Raw genomic sequence first — 17342 nt, forward strand, 5'->3', positions numbered from 1 at the left:
AAACAAGGTGGGGAGCTCACACTGTAACACAGAAGAAGAAGAAGGGGGAATCTGCAGTTCAAAACCAACATCCAGGTAAGCTCTGCCTTTTGAGGGGTCTCAGCTGGCTGGAAACAAGTCCCTCATGGGTTTTGATCAGCGTCCACTGAGTGCAAGGTGGGAGCTGAGGTGGGAAAGCTCTTCTCACTTTTGCTCTATTATAGTCCTAGACCCAAGTTATCTCTTCTGTGCAGCTGCCTACTGAAGAGGATTTGCCTGGAGACTGCTTGTCTGTGGTTTTTTTGAGGATGAAGCAAAGAAACTCTTGTGAGCCCAGGCTGCAAGAAAAACTGCTTCATGGGAAGTGTAGAGGTGACTCTGAATGGACACAGAATAGCAAGATCTGAAAGAAAAAGGGACTTTCCTGTGTGATGATTTCCATTTTTTTCCCTTTCCTTCTCTTTTCAGGTCTCTGTGAAATAAAACTAGGGTTAAAATACTTTCTCCTCTCGTTCTGAAAGGCAAATGAATAGGTCCTTATGAGACTCTCAGAGTGAAAGGATTAAATAAATTGGATTAACCATTTGTGGCAATGGAAATGCTACACGTGTGCCATAGCTGTGAGTGTCACAGAATATCCCAAGTTGTTGCGAAGCCACAAGGATCATCGAGTAGTTGGATGCACAGTATTTGGGCAGGTGACAGGTACAAGAAAAGCCCTGAGAAGTCTGGGCATGAGGCTTCATCCGGAGCTGAAGAGAGAGGCTGGTGGGAACAGCCCGTGGAAAACAGGCTCTCCCTCTAGAGCCTTCCATTCAGACCGGGATCACACAGAACATCCCTCCCCATCTCCTTGCTGCATAGCCACGCCCGCAGCGCCTCCGCCTCAGTTTTTGGAAATTCCTCCACCAAATGAGAGAGCTCTTAAAAGAGTTAATTAGCCCTCTTAATTAAAGGATGTGTGCAACACCCAAACGTCCTACGCGCGCACACGAGTGCGCCTCCCAGACGGGCGGCTCCGGGCGCTGTCCGCGGTGCTGAGCGCTCCGCGGGGCACCCCCGGGCTGCAGGGACTGCCGGCTGCTCGGGGAAAGCTGCCTGACGGCGAGAAAACCCAACCAGCCAACAAGAAGGGAAAGAAAAGAACAACAACAAAAAAAAAAACCAAAAAAAAAAAAACAACCAAACAAACAAACAAAAAAAAAAACCAAAATAACCCCGAAAACCCCCAAACAAACAAAAAACACAAAAAAAACCCCCACCCCCAAAAAACAAAAACAAACTAAAATAAACCACCTAAAAATCTGAAGTGGAATTTAACACTGGAAAATTAGTTTGAAGTATGCCTTTTTCCACCCCCTACCAGCTCAGGGGTGTCAACGTCTTCCAATCTCACTGAGCTCATTATGGTGGCTTTTAGCTGAGGCTGCCATCTCTCTTGCATATACAGCTCTTTGTCTGTCTAATATAGTCCTCCTAAAGAACTTTTCCTGTTTGAAAATATATTTTTTCTCTACAAACTTTTTTCTTGTCCATCTTCCTCAGAATTTCCTCCTGTTGAGATATAAGGCTTTTAGAGACACATCACAATATACCAAACCACTGGCAGGAATACTCTGTTTCATATCCTAAAAGTTCTTATCTGGATACTCCAGAACCAGCTTCCAGACCCCTGCATGCCCCCTGGCTGAACCAGTCTCAGGTGTGTGGTCACCAGCACAGACCCAATACCAACTGGTTTTCTAATTCTGGCTCCTAAATGGTTTGGAGTTATTTCCATTTAGAAATGAGGGAGAGTCCTTGAAGTTTGAGGGGTTGACAGTGACTGCCCAACCAAAGATAACTGGAGAAAAATGTTTAAGAGCATGGACTGGATGTGCTTTAAAGATGTGAATTGTCCTGTGATAAATCTCTGGCCTCTGAGTCAGACTCTTCCCCTGAACCTCTGCTCCTGTGTGGCAGCAGCACTTCCCGCCACATTCAGGCATGGAGATAAACAAAAGCCAAGACAAGTGGGTCACTCAGCTTCACGTGAGAAGGCAAGACAGGAGACTCAAAGACTCCTTATCCCTGCAGGAGACGACTCCACCCTGACCCCTGAAGACTTCGGCTGGAAGAGTCACTGACACACAGCTTGACACGGAGCAGAGAGGGCTCCGGCAGCCTGCAAGAACAGGGCAGCCTGCAAGGACAGAGCAGCCTGCAAGAAACACAGCAGCCTGCAGGAACAGAGCAGCCTGCAAGGACAGAGCAGCCTGCAAGAAACACAGCAGCCTGCAAGGACAGGGCAGCCTGCAAGAAACACAGCAGCCTGCCAGAAACACAGCAGCCTGCAAGAACACAGCAGCCTGCAAGAACAGACCCACGCTGCTATCACAGAGCCACCAGAAAGGGTGATATGTCTCCACTGGGCTTGAAAGAAAATTCCTGGTATTTTTGCCATATTTCTAGCAGTTTGGGATAAGAAGCAATGCTGTAAAGGTTAACCAGAGGCTGAGCTGAGGTCCCAGATAACCCGAAGCCAAAGTGGCAAGGAGCAGAAAAGCCCCAGACAGGTTTTGCAGCCAGGCACTGACACCAGGGGCTGCCTCAACTCACAGTAACCCCGGGCACAGGACACAGCACTCTGTGAAATGCATAAGCAGCTTATTTTGGGTGGCTGTATGTCAGGAACCCTCAGCCAAAATAAACCCCTTGGCTTGCTTCAATGCATCTTTTTAAATAAAAGAATTTATATAAATACTCTTTTGTGAAAGAAAAATATTGCTGTGAGTCTGTGGAATATTTAATGAGATTTTTCTTTTTTTTTTAATTACCTTCCCTTTGGAGCATAGGAGGTAAAACATTAGCCTGAACAACAGTCATACCAACATTTTGCTGTTCTTATCACCTGTTACAGGAATCTCCAGGTGATATATGGGAACCAGGCTACAACCAGCACCTACCTGAAGAAAAATGAAAATGGCAACTATTTAATGAAAGTAAGATTTTAGCTCTTTAAAGATATAATTAGTGTATAACAAAAAAATAAAGTAAGTAACAAGAGTCCTCCGTACATTAAAACCCACTCTTTAAATATTTGTTTACAACATTTATAGATCAGTTACACCTTGTTTACTCAGTATTTGTGTTCTCTGCTCGCTCAATATTGTGAGAATAAAGCTTGGTTGAAGTCTAGGTAAACTGCCAGCACTCTGGCATGTCTGGATTCTCAAGAATCCATTGCTACGGAAATAAAAAGGAAATTAAACCACTGGAAAAATTAAAAAAGTATGTTAGGTTTCTATGGAGCCTGATTAAATTTGGGGGCAAGGTTTAACTTGCCACTTAACTCACAGCATTTGGAGGTAAGGTTTAATGGACACTTATTCACATCATTGTGCAGTGACTGTGGCAGGCACTGAAGGGCCCTGTGCTGCTGCTCGGTGCTCAGCAGCACCCCAGGCCCTCTCTAAAATGACCCATGCACAGAAATCCTCTCCTCCAGAGGCACAGTGGGCACCGCTGCCTTTCAGACAGCTCTGGCCACAAGAACCTTAAACACCTTTCTGCAGTTTCTCAGCCCTCTGATACAATTTTTAAAAGTAGTAGTGTCATTTCAATGGATGTAAAATTCAGCCACTTAGGCTGTCAGACTGGTTCAAGCAGTGCCAGGAGCCAGTGCTATGACACTGCAGCCTGTTTGTCATGTATTACACTGCAATATGTATAGAAATGAACCTCCTCCTCTGAGATGGATGGTCCCTCTCACACATAAAGCATGGCTTGCAATCTATCAAGCATGCCTGCAACAGCCTGAAGAACAGTCATCATCAAAAAAAACATTAACAAAACCAAAACCAAACAAACAAAAAGAACCCCAAAACCAAAACAGGCTTAAATTGTTTTTTTCTGCAGTTTTTCTCTTATTCAAGTCTAGACCACTGTAGTGCACTGCAACAGTACTTTTCAATGAGGTCTTGGATCTGGACCTTTTGGCTGCAGTGGACATAAACTCTCTGATGATGATCTGGTATTATGATGCTGCAAATCAGTCAAATGATGCCTGAAGTGAACTAGAGACCCTTTCAGTATTCATGTACTCCTTATTAGCAGTAAGTAAAACCAGCAATCAGGCAGCAAGCACCTTCAAAGCAAAACCTATTGTTTTGGAATTAAAAGTCATAATTTCACAGGCAGTTTTACAGTAAGGCACTTTTGTCAAGTATCACATTGCTAGTAAATGAACTCTTATTCATGAAAGAAATTTCCTTTTTTTTTTAAATTTATTTGAAACTAGATGTTCTCACCGAGTATTTCAATTAAAACAAAAATTCAAGTCCTGGTCAACTGAAACTCGTAACTGTAGTTGTAATCATAGCCATACAGAAATCTTTTATTTAATTTAACTAGTCAACAAAAATCTGGCTGAGCATTCTGAAGGCCACAGTTCACAGTCTAAGTACTGAGGAGAGCCACATGTAGCACCTGATAACAGTAGAGCACATTAGCCACAATTCATATTGCAATTGACTGTTGCAAAAGTTACAAATTCTACTTGTAGAGCATCCTAAGCATGGGCATAACACAGCCCCACTGCAAGTTCTTCTGGTATGCTGCTGCACTTTGAAGTCAGACCTGCTTGCAAGAAGATGAAACATCTCTCTGTGACTTTCCTGGGCCATCTGTGTGGGTTTTTTAAAAACCTGAAGCCTTCTATTTGATTTCTGAAATGCCCCAACACCATGCAGCCTCCCTTTCCCTTCCTACTCCATCAACAGGCAGGGCTTCCAAAATATCCACTCCTGGCCCTGCTGGCAGGTCCCTCTGTTACCAAAATGTGCTTTTTCCTCTCTTCAGGGCCCATGGTCTGGGAAACAGTATTAAATAGGAATCCTTCTTCTGCCAGAGAAGTGCTGCAAGGAGGGAGGCTAACCACCAATTGGAGGCATGCACATCTTTAGCTGGAATATTACTCCACATTCAAATTTTCCTCTGCTCCAAAACAGATGCTGGGGGTATTTTTCCCGTGAGCAGCATTTCTCTGGAGTAACTCCATGAATTTGATGCCGGAGGCTGAGCTCCATCTGCACATGTTGCTCCCACTGATCAAACAGGGCTGGGGAAACACAGTCCAGTAGAGCTGGGCAGCAGGACAGCTGTAGCACAGGAGCCCGTGGCACTCAGGTCTGCCAGGCTGTCAGCAAATCCCTCACAGCGCTGCACACACTCCCACTGCTGTCACAGGGAATTTGGACTCTGCCTATAGCAGGCTCTCATCCCCAGAATAACTTCCTTTGTCCCAGCCTTAAGAAAAGCTGCCCAGGAGGACAAAGTGGAAGGGAACTCACAGGAGTCTAGAGATTTACATGAGTCCTGGCTGATTTAAATTTAAATTAGGTCTGTGCAACATTTGAGGAGCCCCACAGGAGCAGCAAGACAGGCAGCTGACTGTGATGAGTTACAGGCGTGATGGCAAGAGCAGAAACATGGAGCTCTCCACTTCAGTTGTGCCAAACCAAAGACCCTTAGACTACTCAGCTGTTCCTTATTAACAGCAAATAAAATCAGTAATTAGACAGTAAGCCCCAAGGACATTTTTACCTGCAGAGTTTTAAATGTAGGGGTGCAGAGGAAAGGATTGAGGAGCTGCTGTTAAGCACTGACAGAATATAAGGTTTCTTTGCTGTCTCTGCTCTGTATTTGCAGAGCAAATAAAAACTCCCAAAATAACCTGCATCCAGTACCTCTGTGGACTTTGTGCTGACACTGGTTTTAAGCCACCTGCAGGTTTCAAAGTGCCCACAACCACGTCACATACCCTTCAGTATGCAAGAACCATGCAAAACTGTGAGAACTATGCAACACTGAAGACAGCATGGTAGAAAAACAATGGAGTTACTCTGTCCATCCACCTTGTGAGTATTTGCCCACAGAATACAGACAGAATGTTTTTCTAATATACTCAAGTGCAAAATACCACATCTGGAAACCAGGAGCACAGATGTTGCTGATAGCAGATGGTGGAGGCTGCCTCAGAAAGCAGCAGATGGAATTTGAAATCACTGTGGATAACTGACTCTGCACAAGCACTTGGCGTGCCATGGTAACAATGGCAGGCAGAGTTTGTGGACACAAACATCAAGAACTTGATGCTCAAAATCTGAGCACCATTTTTTGGGAGTATGTAGAGCACTGGGCTAACAGCTGGTGCTGGGTCACAAGAAACAGGAACAAAGAAGTTACAGAAGAAAATGTTTCCAGCTTCTGAATCAAATGTATACAACAAAAAATGCCCCCTTTCTGCAGTTCATCCAAGAACTGAAGATGTTAGTGGATAGCAGGAGACTCTGGGACTTCTCAGCGTTGTTGATAAGGATGCAGCAATCCACAGGCCGAAGATGAAGTCCAAAGCCCAGTGTGAAAATGCAATTGAAATTCTCAGTAATGACCACAGTCAAATATTAGAACAGGTTCTCCCAGTACAGAACGCATTGCCACTATCTTTAGGGCAAGCTAATTTCCAGGGAGGAACAGATACAGCTTTCAGAGTAAGTTTCTCAGATAAGCAGTAGAGAGGGGGTGGGGAAGGGAACTGTTGCAGGTGGACAGTCAGTTCTGAAGCAAGGGCACCCACAAAGGGGGCAGTCTGTGGGACTGTAATTCACATTCCACATATCTGGCACTCTCAGATTTGCCTTGCTGCATGGGGGCAGTGACTAAATTAGAATTCTCACACTTCAACCCTTCTCTTGCAAGGGAGGACAATTTTCCCTTGGCTTGAGATGCAATCAAGCCTTGGGAGTCTCCTGAAGTATGCAGGAGTTTCTACAGAGGTTTTTCAGTGACAAAAGGTTATTGACACAGACTAGACCAGCCACTCCTCTGCGTTGGCCAGGCTTCTCCCAGAGTTTGCACTACTCCATTCCCCAAGCAGTGGGGTGATATGGATTGTCCTCTAATCTACTTACCAGTGACAGAAACAGCCCAGCATTTTGCAGCACAGCCTAGGCAACTCATTCCTGCTGGTTAATTAAACCACTTAGCCAAGGGTCAATGGGATAACACTAACAAATGTATAGGATTCCTTGATCCTATACACAAACTACCAGCTTGGGCTCTAGGAGCTGCTTTGCACACAGTTTTTGTCAAGACTCACTTTTTTTCCAGCATGATGACTCAACCCTTTCCTAGGAGGAAAATCACTAAGGTTTGGCAGGCTGAATAGTCCCTTGGCTGGGCAGTCCTGCCTAAAGGATGTGGAACTCGTTGAGATGAAGCAGAACAGAGCACAGCACTGCTACTGCAGCAAAACACAACTGCCATGTTTTATACCCATATTCAAGTGGTATGTGCTGAATAAATAAGAGGGTTTTTATTGCTGAAAATAGCAACTGCAGGTATTTAATGTATTGATAAATTAAATACACTAATATGTAATAAGTAATATTAAATAAGCAGGAATGCACAGATTTTTTTTTCCTCTCTCTCATAGGACCAACTACTCTGCCTCTGTAAGGGCACTCTGAACACTCTGCTTTCAAAAATATTAAGTATTATATCACAGAAGGAAGGACAGAATAAGTACACCCGACAGCATAATAACAATAATACAGAATACCATGTGTCTAATGCCTCACAGCCCATGACAAGACTGAGCTCATCTTGCACAGCACAGAGAAGGCAGAGTTCTAGCAGATACACCAGAACAGGATACTTATTTTCACTAACAATACAACTGCAATAGAGCAAAACCATCTTTCTTTAGTACCTCTGAATGTTTACCATTATATAAGCTCTATATGGAACATAGAGAGTACTCTGGCAGCACTTGCCTAAGCACAGCTATTTTGTTATTTCACTATCTGACCCTGCAAAGCTGAGCTTGGTTTTCTAGAAACATAAGGGTGGTACCCAAAATAACTCCAAAGCTTTTGCGGTGTGACAAGTAGGAGTTAAGGTAAGAGAGCTTTTGGTGATAGCAGATGGTTTGTGTTGCCCAGCTGCTTTATTAGTTCTCTATTTAATTTCATAGGGAAGCAACTAGATCTGGAAAAAGGGACTACATAAGGTTCATGATTGCTTCCATGGGATCACACCACCTCTAAATTCCACAGACCTTTCCACTGCACATGTTACAGGGTCCTGGAGACTGGAATTTCTCCAGCAATACTTAACTGAGGCTGGAGTTTGACTGAGCTCTGGAGGGGATTGGAAGCAAGCACACTTTTTAAGAGCATTTATTCTTTATTCTAGAGCAAGAGCAGCAGGACTACCACACAGCCCTAGCTTGTACTTAGCTTTGACCTGCACAACTCCCACTGACCTTTGGTTAATAGTAGCATCAGTGTTTAGGACAGCGTGAAAGCAAAGGCTTTCAATCTGTAAATAACCTGAAAAACAATTGCTGACTTTGTTTCTCACCCCCTTCGGTCATGAGTTGAAGTGTGCAGTAGCAGAGTGCTGCTCCATAAAGTGGAGTGCATCACAGAACAGACTGGCAGGCTCCAGCTCAGACCAGACCCTACCTAACAGGTCTGGGTCTGTGTTTCACCATGTCTTAAAGTTGAGATCAGATGATGGTCAGACAGGGAAAAAATGGTTCCCTAGAAGCTGTCTCTGTAATGAAAGTGAAAGATTAATCATGTCTCACTTAACTGACTAATCTTCAATAAGTTGAGGCAGATATAAAACATGTACATTGAATAACATCTAAAACAAGCATTACTGTGTACCCCACGCTGTTACTCACCTCATGAGTGCACCTGCACACCCACTGGTCAATAAGCTCTACAGATACTTTGTCAGCATTATTTAGATTCAAAAATAGCTTGAGGCAAGGGTTGTTTAGCATACTTTTATTTGCACAAGAATTTCAGCATCATTAAGGTCCAAACCCCAATTTCCAAGGATGACAAGTGAACACCACAGTGCAGAACAGTAGACAAAGTTACTGTGACCAATCTCACATTTGGGCTCATCACAAATCCAAATATTTCTAGTACCCTGTTCTTCCAGCTAAAAGAGGGATGGGGAGAAAGAAAAAAAAGAAAACAAACAAAAAACCAAAAACAAAATAAAACAAAAAAAACAAACAAAAAAAAACACAACCAACAAAACCAACCAACTCACTTCTTCCAAAGAGATGAGACAGGTTTTCCAAGAGCTGACTTCTTTTAACGGTAAAAAATAATAAGAAACATAGGAAAAAAGGCCCTCTAAATTTCAATGGAAAGTGCAGTTTTATTCAGAGAGACAAGCCCAATCCAGACATGTAAGTGAGAAAAACCAGAGTCCTCCAACCATTCCCCCCAAAGTTTCTACTACAGACCAACATCCCATTCTATACCTAGCTTCAATGAAAATAAAGAACATTCATGAAATACACTTAACTGCATGCAAGAAACAATTGGGCAAGACTTAGGTGTGAGGGCTAGAAGTTTTATTATTCATTTGGCTCTCCCAAAGCCCAAATTAGACCAAGCTGCTGGTGGCTGTGGTCAACTTACTGCTCATTCCTGTGCCTAACAACTACAGAATCCTGACTGAGTTGAGTGAGGAATGGGAAACAAGTACCATCAGTACACTGACAGTTTAGGATTAAGGCAATTTGTCCAGGTTATTTTCTGAGAGGCCTTTCCCCAACTACTCATATAGTGATAAGGAGAGGTCACTACTAACATCAGTGGTTATTCTAGGAATTGGAACCCACAAAGCCTAGGCACATACCAAATGCTTAACCCCAGAACTCAAGTCCAAAATATGGATCTTTAAGTTTCAATAAAAAGCTTTATGTATTTGGACTAGATTTAAATACTACCTACTGCTTTGTAGAGGAGGTGATTAAGTGAAAGCATGAGGATCTTTTGAAAAATGTTGTTCAGAAGCAAGCAGTAGTCTTAAACCCCCAACTTAGTGATTGACTGACTGAGCTGAGGACAAACACAGCAATAATTAAATCTTTAGCAGAGTAAGCACAAACTATGCTTTAGCTTACAATTTGTCACAGTGACCATGGATCAGCACAGGGATTTTACCAAAGTGGCTAAAACACAGTCTTCTACCAGGTCTCTTTGGTAGCATCTCTATCAATTAAAAAAGTCTATCTTACAGTGAGGAAGTCACAACAATAGACTGCAAGTCAAGGGGAACTTGGCAATAAATGTTGTCAACAGGTGCTTAACCTCAGACTGGCTTTGTCCAGCAGTGCTTACCAGCTACATGAAGAAAACAGCTATTTTACACCACAGCCTAGTTAGTAGAAGCTTGATCCTGAGGAATGATGCACTGAGTGTTACTGCAGCTTTGTTTTAATGCCACTGCCCAGAGGGAATGTATCAGGTAACAGTCTGAAGCACAGTAGTCTCTCTCTAAGCTCCACATGACACACAAGAGGTTAGAAGAGATTTATTACAGCAGAGGCATCATTAGTGCTGAGCGGTGACTGAACCAAGCAGGCATCCTAGACCTGGCCCAGGGTCATCACTTTTACCTAGTGCTCATTCTCAAATTACCCCCTGCAACAGGGGTCACCATAAACCTGGACTCAAACCAGCTAACCCACAGCAAATTGAGCCACTGCCACCTGCACCATCAAGCTGCCAGCACCACCCAGAACAGAAAGGGGTAGCACTTGCAGCACAGTGATGAAAAGCTACCAAATACACCAGCTTTTCCTGCCAAGCCTGGATTATTTGGAAGACAATGGGATGAGCAGTGCCCCAGCAATCCCTGGTACTCCAGGGTCAATGCAGCAGGGAGTGTGCAGCTTCAGGATACAATTTAACCATTCGAGGGTTTAGCATCTAAGAGCCAGGTTACAAAGCATCTGTATTTCCCACATGCCAGAGCATCCTAACAACCAGACAGGGAACACAAGAGTCCTGCAAAGCTCAGACCCAGGCACTCAGCTGTTCAGAGAGCAGCAATTCAATGTGGAGCTTCCTCAGAGGCCTCAGCATCAAGTTACATCAGCAAAAGCACAATAGTTATGGCAGGAACTACTTAACTTCTCCATAGCTCTATCTCACTAGGAATCCAATTCAGCCTTTTTTCATTCTCTAGCATTTCCTTTTCCAGGAGATGCACCTGGCCTGATGTCCAGCAGCCAAGGCATTAAAGACTAATAAAACAAGTCTGTGTTTCCAGCTTGTGAGGACTCCTCCCAGGCATCTCACCACTTCTTCCATGAGAGCCAATGCATAAAAACAGTTCCTAAAGATCAGCCATGACATCACAGAGAAGGCAGATACCTGAGTCTGAGCCCCTCCAGGCACCTGTTCACCTCAGCAATGGCCATAGCATAGGCTGGCTTCAAAAACATCTATGCAAGAGAGGACAGCAATTACAAACTCTTAAGTCTTCTTTATAGCGACACTCTATACTAGGCCAAGTATTGCTTTCCATGCAGGAGTTATTCTTGCCTAGGATTGCATTCCAGCAGTAAGCTTGCACTAAGTTTAACACACATGACAACACTGGCATCATGTTAGTTTTTAAAAAGTCAAAGTCTTGGATGACAGATGTCTTGTCTGCAAACCACACCAAGTCCAAGCCACAGTTTATGAAAAAGGCTGGGTTTGCTTTCAAGTTTGGCTACTTTGGCTGACTAATCAGGAAGCCTTTAATGAAAAAAATATACAATATAATCCACCAAATTATTTGTCTTTTTGCTACTGAAGTTGCTATCAAAAGTGTTCAGGAAATGAGGCTAAAGCCTGCTTAGCTACATACAGTCCACTTGGTCGATTGCATCCCTCCCTGCCTTCCTAAGCTAAATGAAGTCTGAACAGAGAGGTAGCCTCACTGCTCTGTTGAGACAGTCTTTATGAAGTAGTTATGAAAAGTGGAAAGAACTTCTTGGTCTTATGAGAAGCAGGCCATTTTTACCATCATTCAAGTACAGCACTGCTGCTGTTTTCCACCTTGAATGGCAACCAAACATCGGTGTTCCATCTGCTTTCTGCTCTACCTTCTAAGCCTTAATCATTTGTTGGATCAGGCACTTTGGTCTTACAAGCTTGCAGAAACAGTAATAAATAGTTATAGAAGTAACAAAAAAGATTCAGTGAACAAGCATTCTTCACCATTGCACCAGCACATTATAAATAGCTCTAAGATTTGCCTTTCTGGTCTACATCTCTGATTAAACAAAAGAAACTCAAGATCATTGCTATATGTATTTTACTATTGTAATTCGGTGAAAATCATCCTGTTAATAACACCACTACATAAATAACTGAGGAATTTTTAACCTTCCTTATAAAGCCCAGGAGTGTCAAAGCAGCAAGTTCAGCCCTCTGTACCTCCAAGGGAGCGCATACGCTTCTGGAGACTATTCTGAACTCACGCCCAGACTTTCAACACATAGAACTTCTGTGGAGAGCTCTGCTCAGGGTTTGTACACCTCTTCAAGTGAGGGTTAAGAGCAGTAAAAAGGAAGAATTTCACCCTAACCACTTGAATTGCTCATGCAGTGACCAGGTGATAGTGATAACCCAGTAAGCTCAGTGGTGACAGAAAGGCAAACCTCCAGGACCAGCCTGAAGTCATACAATGAGAAATTCATTTTAGGAGTCACTTTCAGAATTCATGCTGTGACAGGAGTGCACGTAATCCTGCAACTTATAGTGACCTGGGATTTTTGTTTAGGGTTTTTGTTGGTTTTGCTGCAGACCTGTGAGGAAGAAAATCTGGTCAAACCCCAAAGTAAGAGCTGTGCTACTTTCCAAATGTGCCAAAATTGTTTTGAAAGATAGTCAGAAAAGCTTTAGCTTCCTGCTGGACTCAAGAATATTTTTCCAGGTTAACTGTTCAAACTGTGGCTCCAATTCTATTTAAAGCCTCAATTCCTCATTCCAAGGACTTTTTACACTACCAATTTTTAGATTATGTTTTAATGTGTTTTTAGAAATGCCACCTTCCAAGTTTTTGTAGTCAAGAAAAATTTAACCAGCTTATGCTTTATGAATAGAATTACTAAACTATTTTCAACTTCCAAGAAATTAATCTTGAACTCAATGCAGGACCACATAGCCATAGGCACTACAGGAAACAACATTTACGTCCTCTACAAGACAGACAGTATCCATACTGCTACCAGCTCACACAGACACACAGTGAAAGTGACCCAAGCATGACATGAGCCCAGTCTTGGCACAATTAGTTCAAGAGAAATTTGGCCAGAACTTGGACTGAGGAAGAGTAATGAGGTTAGGAAATAGAAAGCAGAGTTTTGCTGCTACTCCAGGAGCAGCTTCTGCTTAAGGCATTTTACAGTCAATTAACCAACCCAGTTTACTGAATACTCCACTTAGATCCCATGTTAACAGCCACTTCCAGAGCTAGTACAAAGTTTCTTAACTGTTCCTCTTAACATCTGGCTGATGGTTCTCTTCTCCCCATGAAGAGGTAATAAGGCTTTTTGGCATTTGTAGAGATACTCTTAAAGATTCATAGCAGTCACCTGGCTGCATAATCCCACTGCACACCAGGAAATGGACAGTCTGATACAGCCATGTTTCCATTAGAGAACATCCAACTGACACTTATTACTTGTCTATATTTACACTCTTGGCTCTCAGCAGTCTCCAGCCAGGAGCACTCGAGGGGAGCGATCAATTGCAAGGCAACCAGGTGGGGTAGGACTGGCTGTACAGCACAGGGGCACTTGCCAGGTAGTAGTTGCTGAAGTTTGCATCGCTGACATAAGGTGCTGGCTGGTAGTAACAGGTCACATTAGTGGCATTAGGGATGACATTCTGTTCTGCCAGCACCTTGAGTGCCAGCAGAGAAATCAAATTGAGAGTCTGCCTCCGCTCGTGCCCCATGAGGCAGACGGTGCTCTCATTCACCACCCGGCGCAGAATCATGAGGTAGTCGTACTTGCTCCTCTCTTCTTTGGAGAAGTGGTTCTGGAGGTAGGTCTCCAGCTTGCGCTGCTGATCCAGGATGTCTGGGAAGTCTATGAAGAACCGGGAGCACATGTAGCGCTCCAGCGTCTTGATCTCGTCCTTATCCATGGGCCTGAAGTCTCGTAGTAAGAGGTTGCTGTACTTCAGCAGCCCACCACCTCGGATCTCCTCAGGGTTTTTGGTAGCTATCAGCTTGTTCTGGAGGTGATCAAAAGCTGCTTCAAAGTCTCCATACATGCTCTCCCCAATCACGGTTGGGTGGAAGTGCTCTGACATGGGGGTTTCTGAGTAGTTATAGTAAAAGAGCAGGGAGTCCAGAATGATCTGGAACGAGTCCACGCTGAACTCAAACTGCCGCCGAATGCAGTCCACAAACTTAAGCTCCACGTTTTTGCCATGCTTGTTGGAAAGCGATATCAAGCTCCAGCGGTCAGTCTCTGTGCACACTTTGACCAGCTTCTGGATGTAGGCTTCCTTCAGTGTCACGGGACTGATTTTCAGCTTACTCACTCCTTCCGGCAGGAAATTCAAGAGGGATCGCAAGACCACATCTCGGACTAACTGAAACTCTGCCTCACTTGGAAGAGAAACTTGAAAAATGAGATCCAGGTCTTTGCATCCCAGCCCATTATCCTTGACCAGGACGTGACCAGCTGCAGAGCCGTTCAGGCGGACATCGTGGACCACGATGCCCGCATCGCTCAGCCGGCTCCGAACCGTCTGGACAATGTCCTTCAGAGTTATCTGCAGCGTCGGGAAGTTCCCCCGGCCATGGATGGGAACCACCTCTGTGAGAACCTCGTGCAGACGGCTGACCTGCTCCCAGTTCAGAACACTGCAGGACATGGAGTCTGGTCCACTGATTCCTTTGCCTGCCATCTTAGGGCTTTTCTTCTCCAAAGAAACTGGAGGCAGGATATAAAAAGAAAAAGACAAGTCAGAGCTTCTGTTTGTGCTTCCTAGATCTATTCCTAGACTCTGTTTTTCTGTCCATTCACACAGACACAAACTAGACAGAAATAACTCTATGTATTGATGATTATCAGCAATCCTTTCACCCAAAATGAGACACAGCTTTTCAATTCGTGCAGGCAAAAAAGATATTAGTTGCCACTGGTTTTTTTTGGTGAGGTAGAGTTACTTCAGGAAAGTAGTTTGTGTCAAATGGAAATTACCAAAGATGACACAAGCTAAGGCTAAAGTCATCAGCAGCACCAGCAGAAGTAAGATGAGCTGCAAAGGACTTCTGAGAGTCAGGCTTTGAAGTTGTTTCATGATGCATATAAAGCTCAAACTGCTGTCTCCAACCAACACAACTGTAGAACAGCCTCAGGTGTTAGTTTCAGGGCTTAGACATCCAGTCCACTGACAATTCTTAAATTGTGCCAGAGATACAAGATTTCTTCCTTTACATAGAATGCTTTCCTTTCTAAATGATCCAGCATCTATCACCCACAGGACAAAGGCCAAGTACATCTTGCTCCTGCAAAAAGCTGCAGCTTTCAACATCCTGCACAGAATTCCAGCTGCAAACTCAGGTAACAGTATTCAATGGGTACTCCAGTCTTCGTAAGCAACTCTTTGCCCTTCTTCAGAGACACTGCCTAGCCAAAGTACCTTTCTGGAAATGTTCATACTTGCCCCAAGTTCTGCTCATTTGTGAAGGGCAAACAGGCTTGTAAGACCTGGGACAAATTCAGATGATGCATATAAAGTTCATGTTACACTTTTAACACCCAGAATCTCGCTAACCAGACTTGGTCACAGCCTTGTCTGAACACATCAAGCACAAGAGAATGATCTGATTAGCTGTGACACGATTAGTTAAGTCACTTGCCTTTTGTAGCATGGAGATACTTACAGATGGTTCTACAGTCATGCAACTCAAACTGGTGTTAATAACCTTTTCTGTTTTTTTAAGTGTTCCAGGTTTCTGTGTAGCCAGGTGCTTCCTGACAGCTACAGACTAATTCAGGCCTCACCTTCTTCTGCCCCAAGTACTCCTGAAGACTGCAGCTGCCAAGGTCAGACTAGTCAAATTTAACTTAATTAACTCTTGCCTACCAAGAAGGAAAACCCAAACCCTATAGTTTCCTAGCATGCAATAGCACAGTGCATGGATCATTTTTAAGCAAGTTTCAAAGAACAGCTATTGTCATCTCAGACCTCCTCTTTTTCAGCTTTTCATTTTTGAGCAATTCATTTGACCTGCCACCTCTTTGGATGAGGAGAGTCAAACCTAGAGCAAGTACACAGTGAGGTTAAAATGCTTCTGGGGAAGCAGCTTCTGTCCTTGAGCACGAGCTACTGCATTACAAACTGTGCTGCCATGGATCACATCAGCACCAGCAGGGACGAAACAAACCTTTGATTTGCAAGATGATTAATCTAGGACAAATCAAGAGGTTCTTCAAGCTTGATCTTTAATGCTCCAACACAGCATAAGCACAAAAACATCAAGCCTGCCAGCAGTTGCTCTCAGGCAATTCAAGCACATTAAAGTACATTTCCTCAGTAAATTCACTATATTTCCATTAAATCCTTCAGATCACTAAAGAACACAGGAGTCTTCCCACGACTTCTAACTGAAGCTGCAAGTGCTTTCAGCTACTGCCTCTGAAACTATTCCCTCTCTTTCTTCCCATTTGTAGCCCTCTCTGCAGCCAAGACAACACTCGCAGCTCATTCACCCAGTGACCAGAAGGGATTTGGACCAGTGCTTCCAACCCCACCACACACACTTGGTTTTGCTTGGTGACCCTCACCTGGGAGAATAATGCACATTGCTGCCCCTGGGGGGAGAAAGACGAAGTATTTCATTTCCAGTTCAGCGGAGGGCTTAATTCTCAGGCTGTCAACCTCCAAAGCCTCCCACCCCCAAATCACTAGTGTTTGCCTACTCGGCAAGCTTTGTGTTAGTGACAACAGATTCCCAGCGACTCCAGTGTATTTGGGATGCTAACATCTCCCAAGCCTCTTGTTTCACTGCCAGCCATTCCCTTCCCCAAGACCTGACAGCTGAAGGTACTTACTCCTTGGGAAGAAAACCACTACGGAGACAGGAGGGACTAGCGATCTTTAATACATAACTATCTTTACACATAACTGTCTTTAATACCGAGTGTAAAGAGTATTGAACACAACACTCAAACCAGAAGCAAAATAGAGCGAGGACTACACACCTTCACCTTGGTCACGACGAGGTGCGTTACCCTGCAGCAGCAACTTTCTCCTATAAGACATATAATTTAACACAACACCCAGAAAAGTCCGCGGGCCTGTCCCGCAGAGCCCAGCGGCGCTGGGGACGGCAGGTCCGGCTCCCTCCGCCTCACGCCGCCTCCAGCACCCACAGCCACGGCAGCAGCGCTGCCAGGCTCCCGCTCGAGCCCGCCCGCCCCGCCCGGAGAGGGGAGAGGAGCCCCGGCCCGCCGCTCACCTCGGCCCCGCCGCTCACCCCGAGCAACCACG

At 44.3% G+C, this 17342-nt stretch overlaps 1 protein-coding gene across 1 annotated transcript; it reads right to left on the minus strand.

Annotated features, from left to right (window-relative positions):
- Window positions 1-11910: 11910 nt before the first annotated feature.
- Window positions 11911-17098, minus strand: TENT5C (terminal nucleotidyltransferase 5C). The gene is made up of 2 exons (XM_030951758.1): window positions 17054-17098; window positions 11911-14776 (listed from the first exon to the last, which is right to left on the minus strand). Exon 2 carries the CDS (start codon window positions 14748-14750, stop codon window positions 13575-13577), a length of 1176 nt encoding a protein of 391 aa, XP_030807618.1. The 5' UTR covers window positions 14751-14776; window positions 17054-17098; the 3' UTR covers window positions 11911-13574.
- Between the last annotated feature and the right edge of the window lie 244 nt (window positions 17099-17342).

The sequence above is a fragment of the Camarhynchus parvulus genome, chromosome 1 (assembly GCF_901933205.1).
Source record: "Camarhynchus parvulus chromosome 1, STF_HiC, whole genome shotgun sequence".
In the NCBI taxonomy this organism is placed as follows: Eukaryota; Metazoa; Chordata; class Aves; order Passeriformes; family Thraupidae; genus Camarhynchus; species Camarhynchus parvulus.

Bases quoted from the DNA above. Each gene is read 5' to 3' on its own strand.
- TENT5C (XM_030951758.1), bottom strand. From the start codon at position 14,750: ATGGCAGGCAAAGGAATCAGTGGACCAGACTCCATGTCCTGCAGTGTT.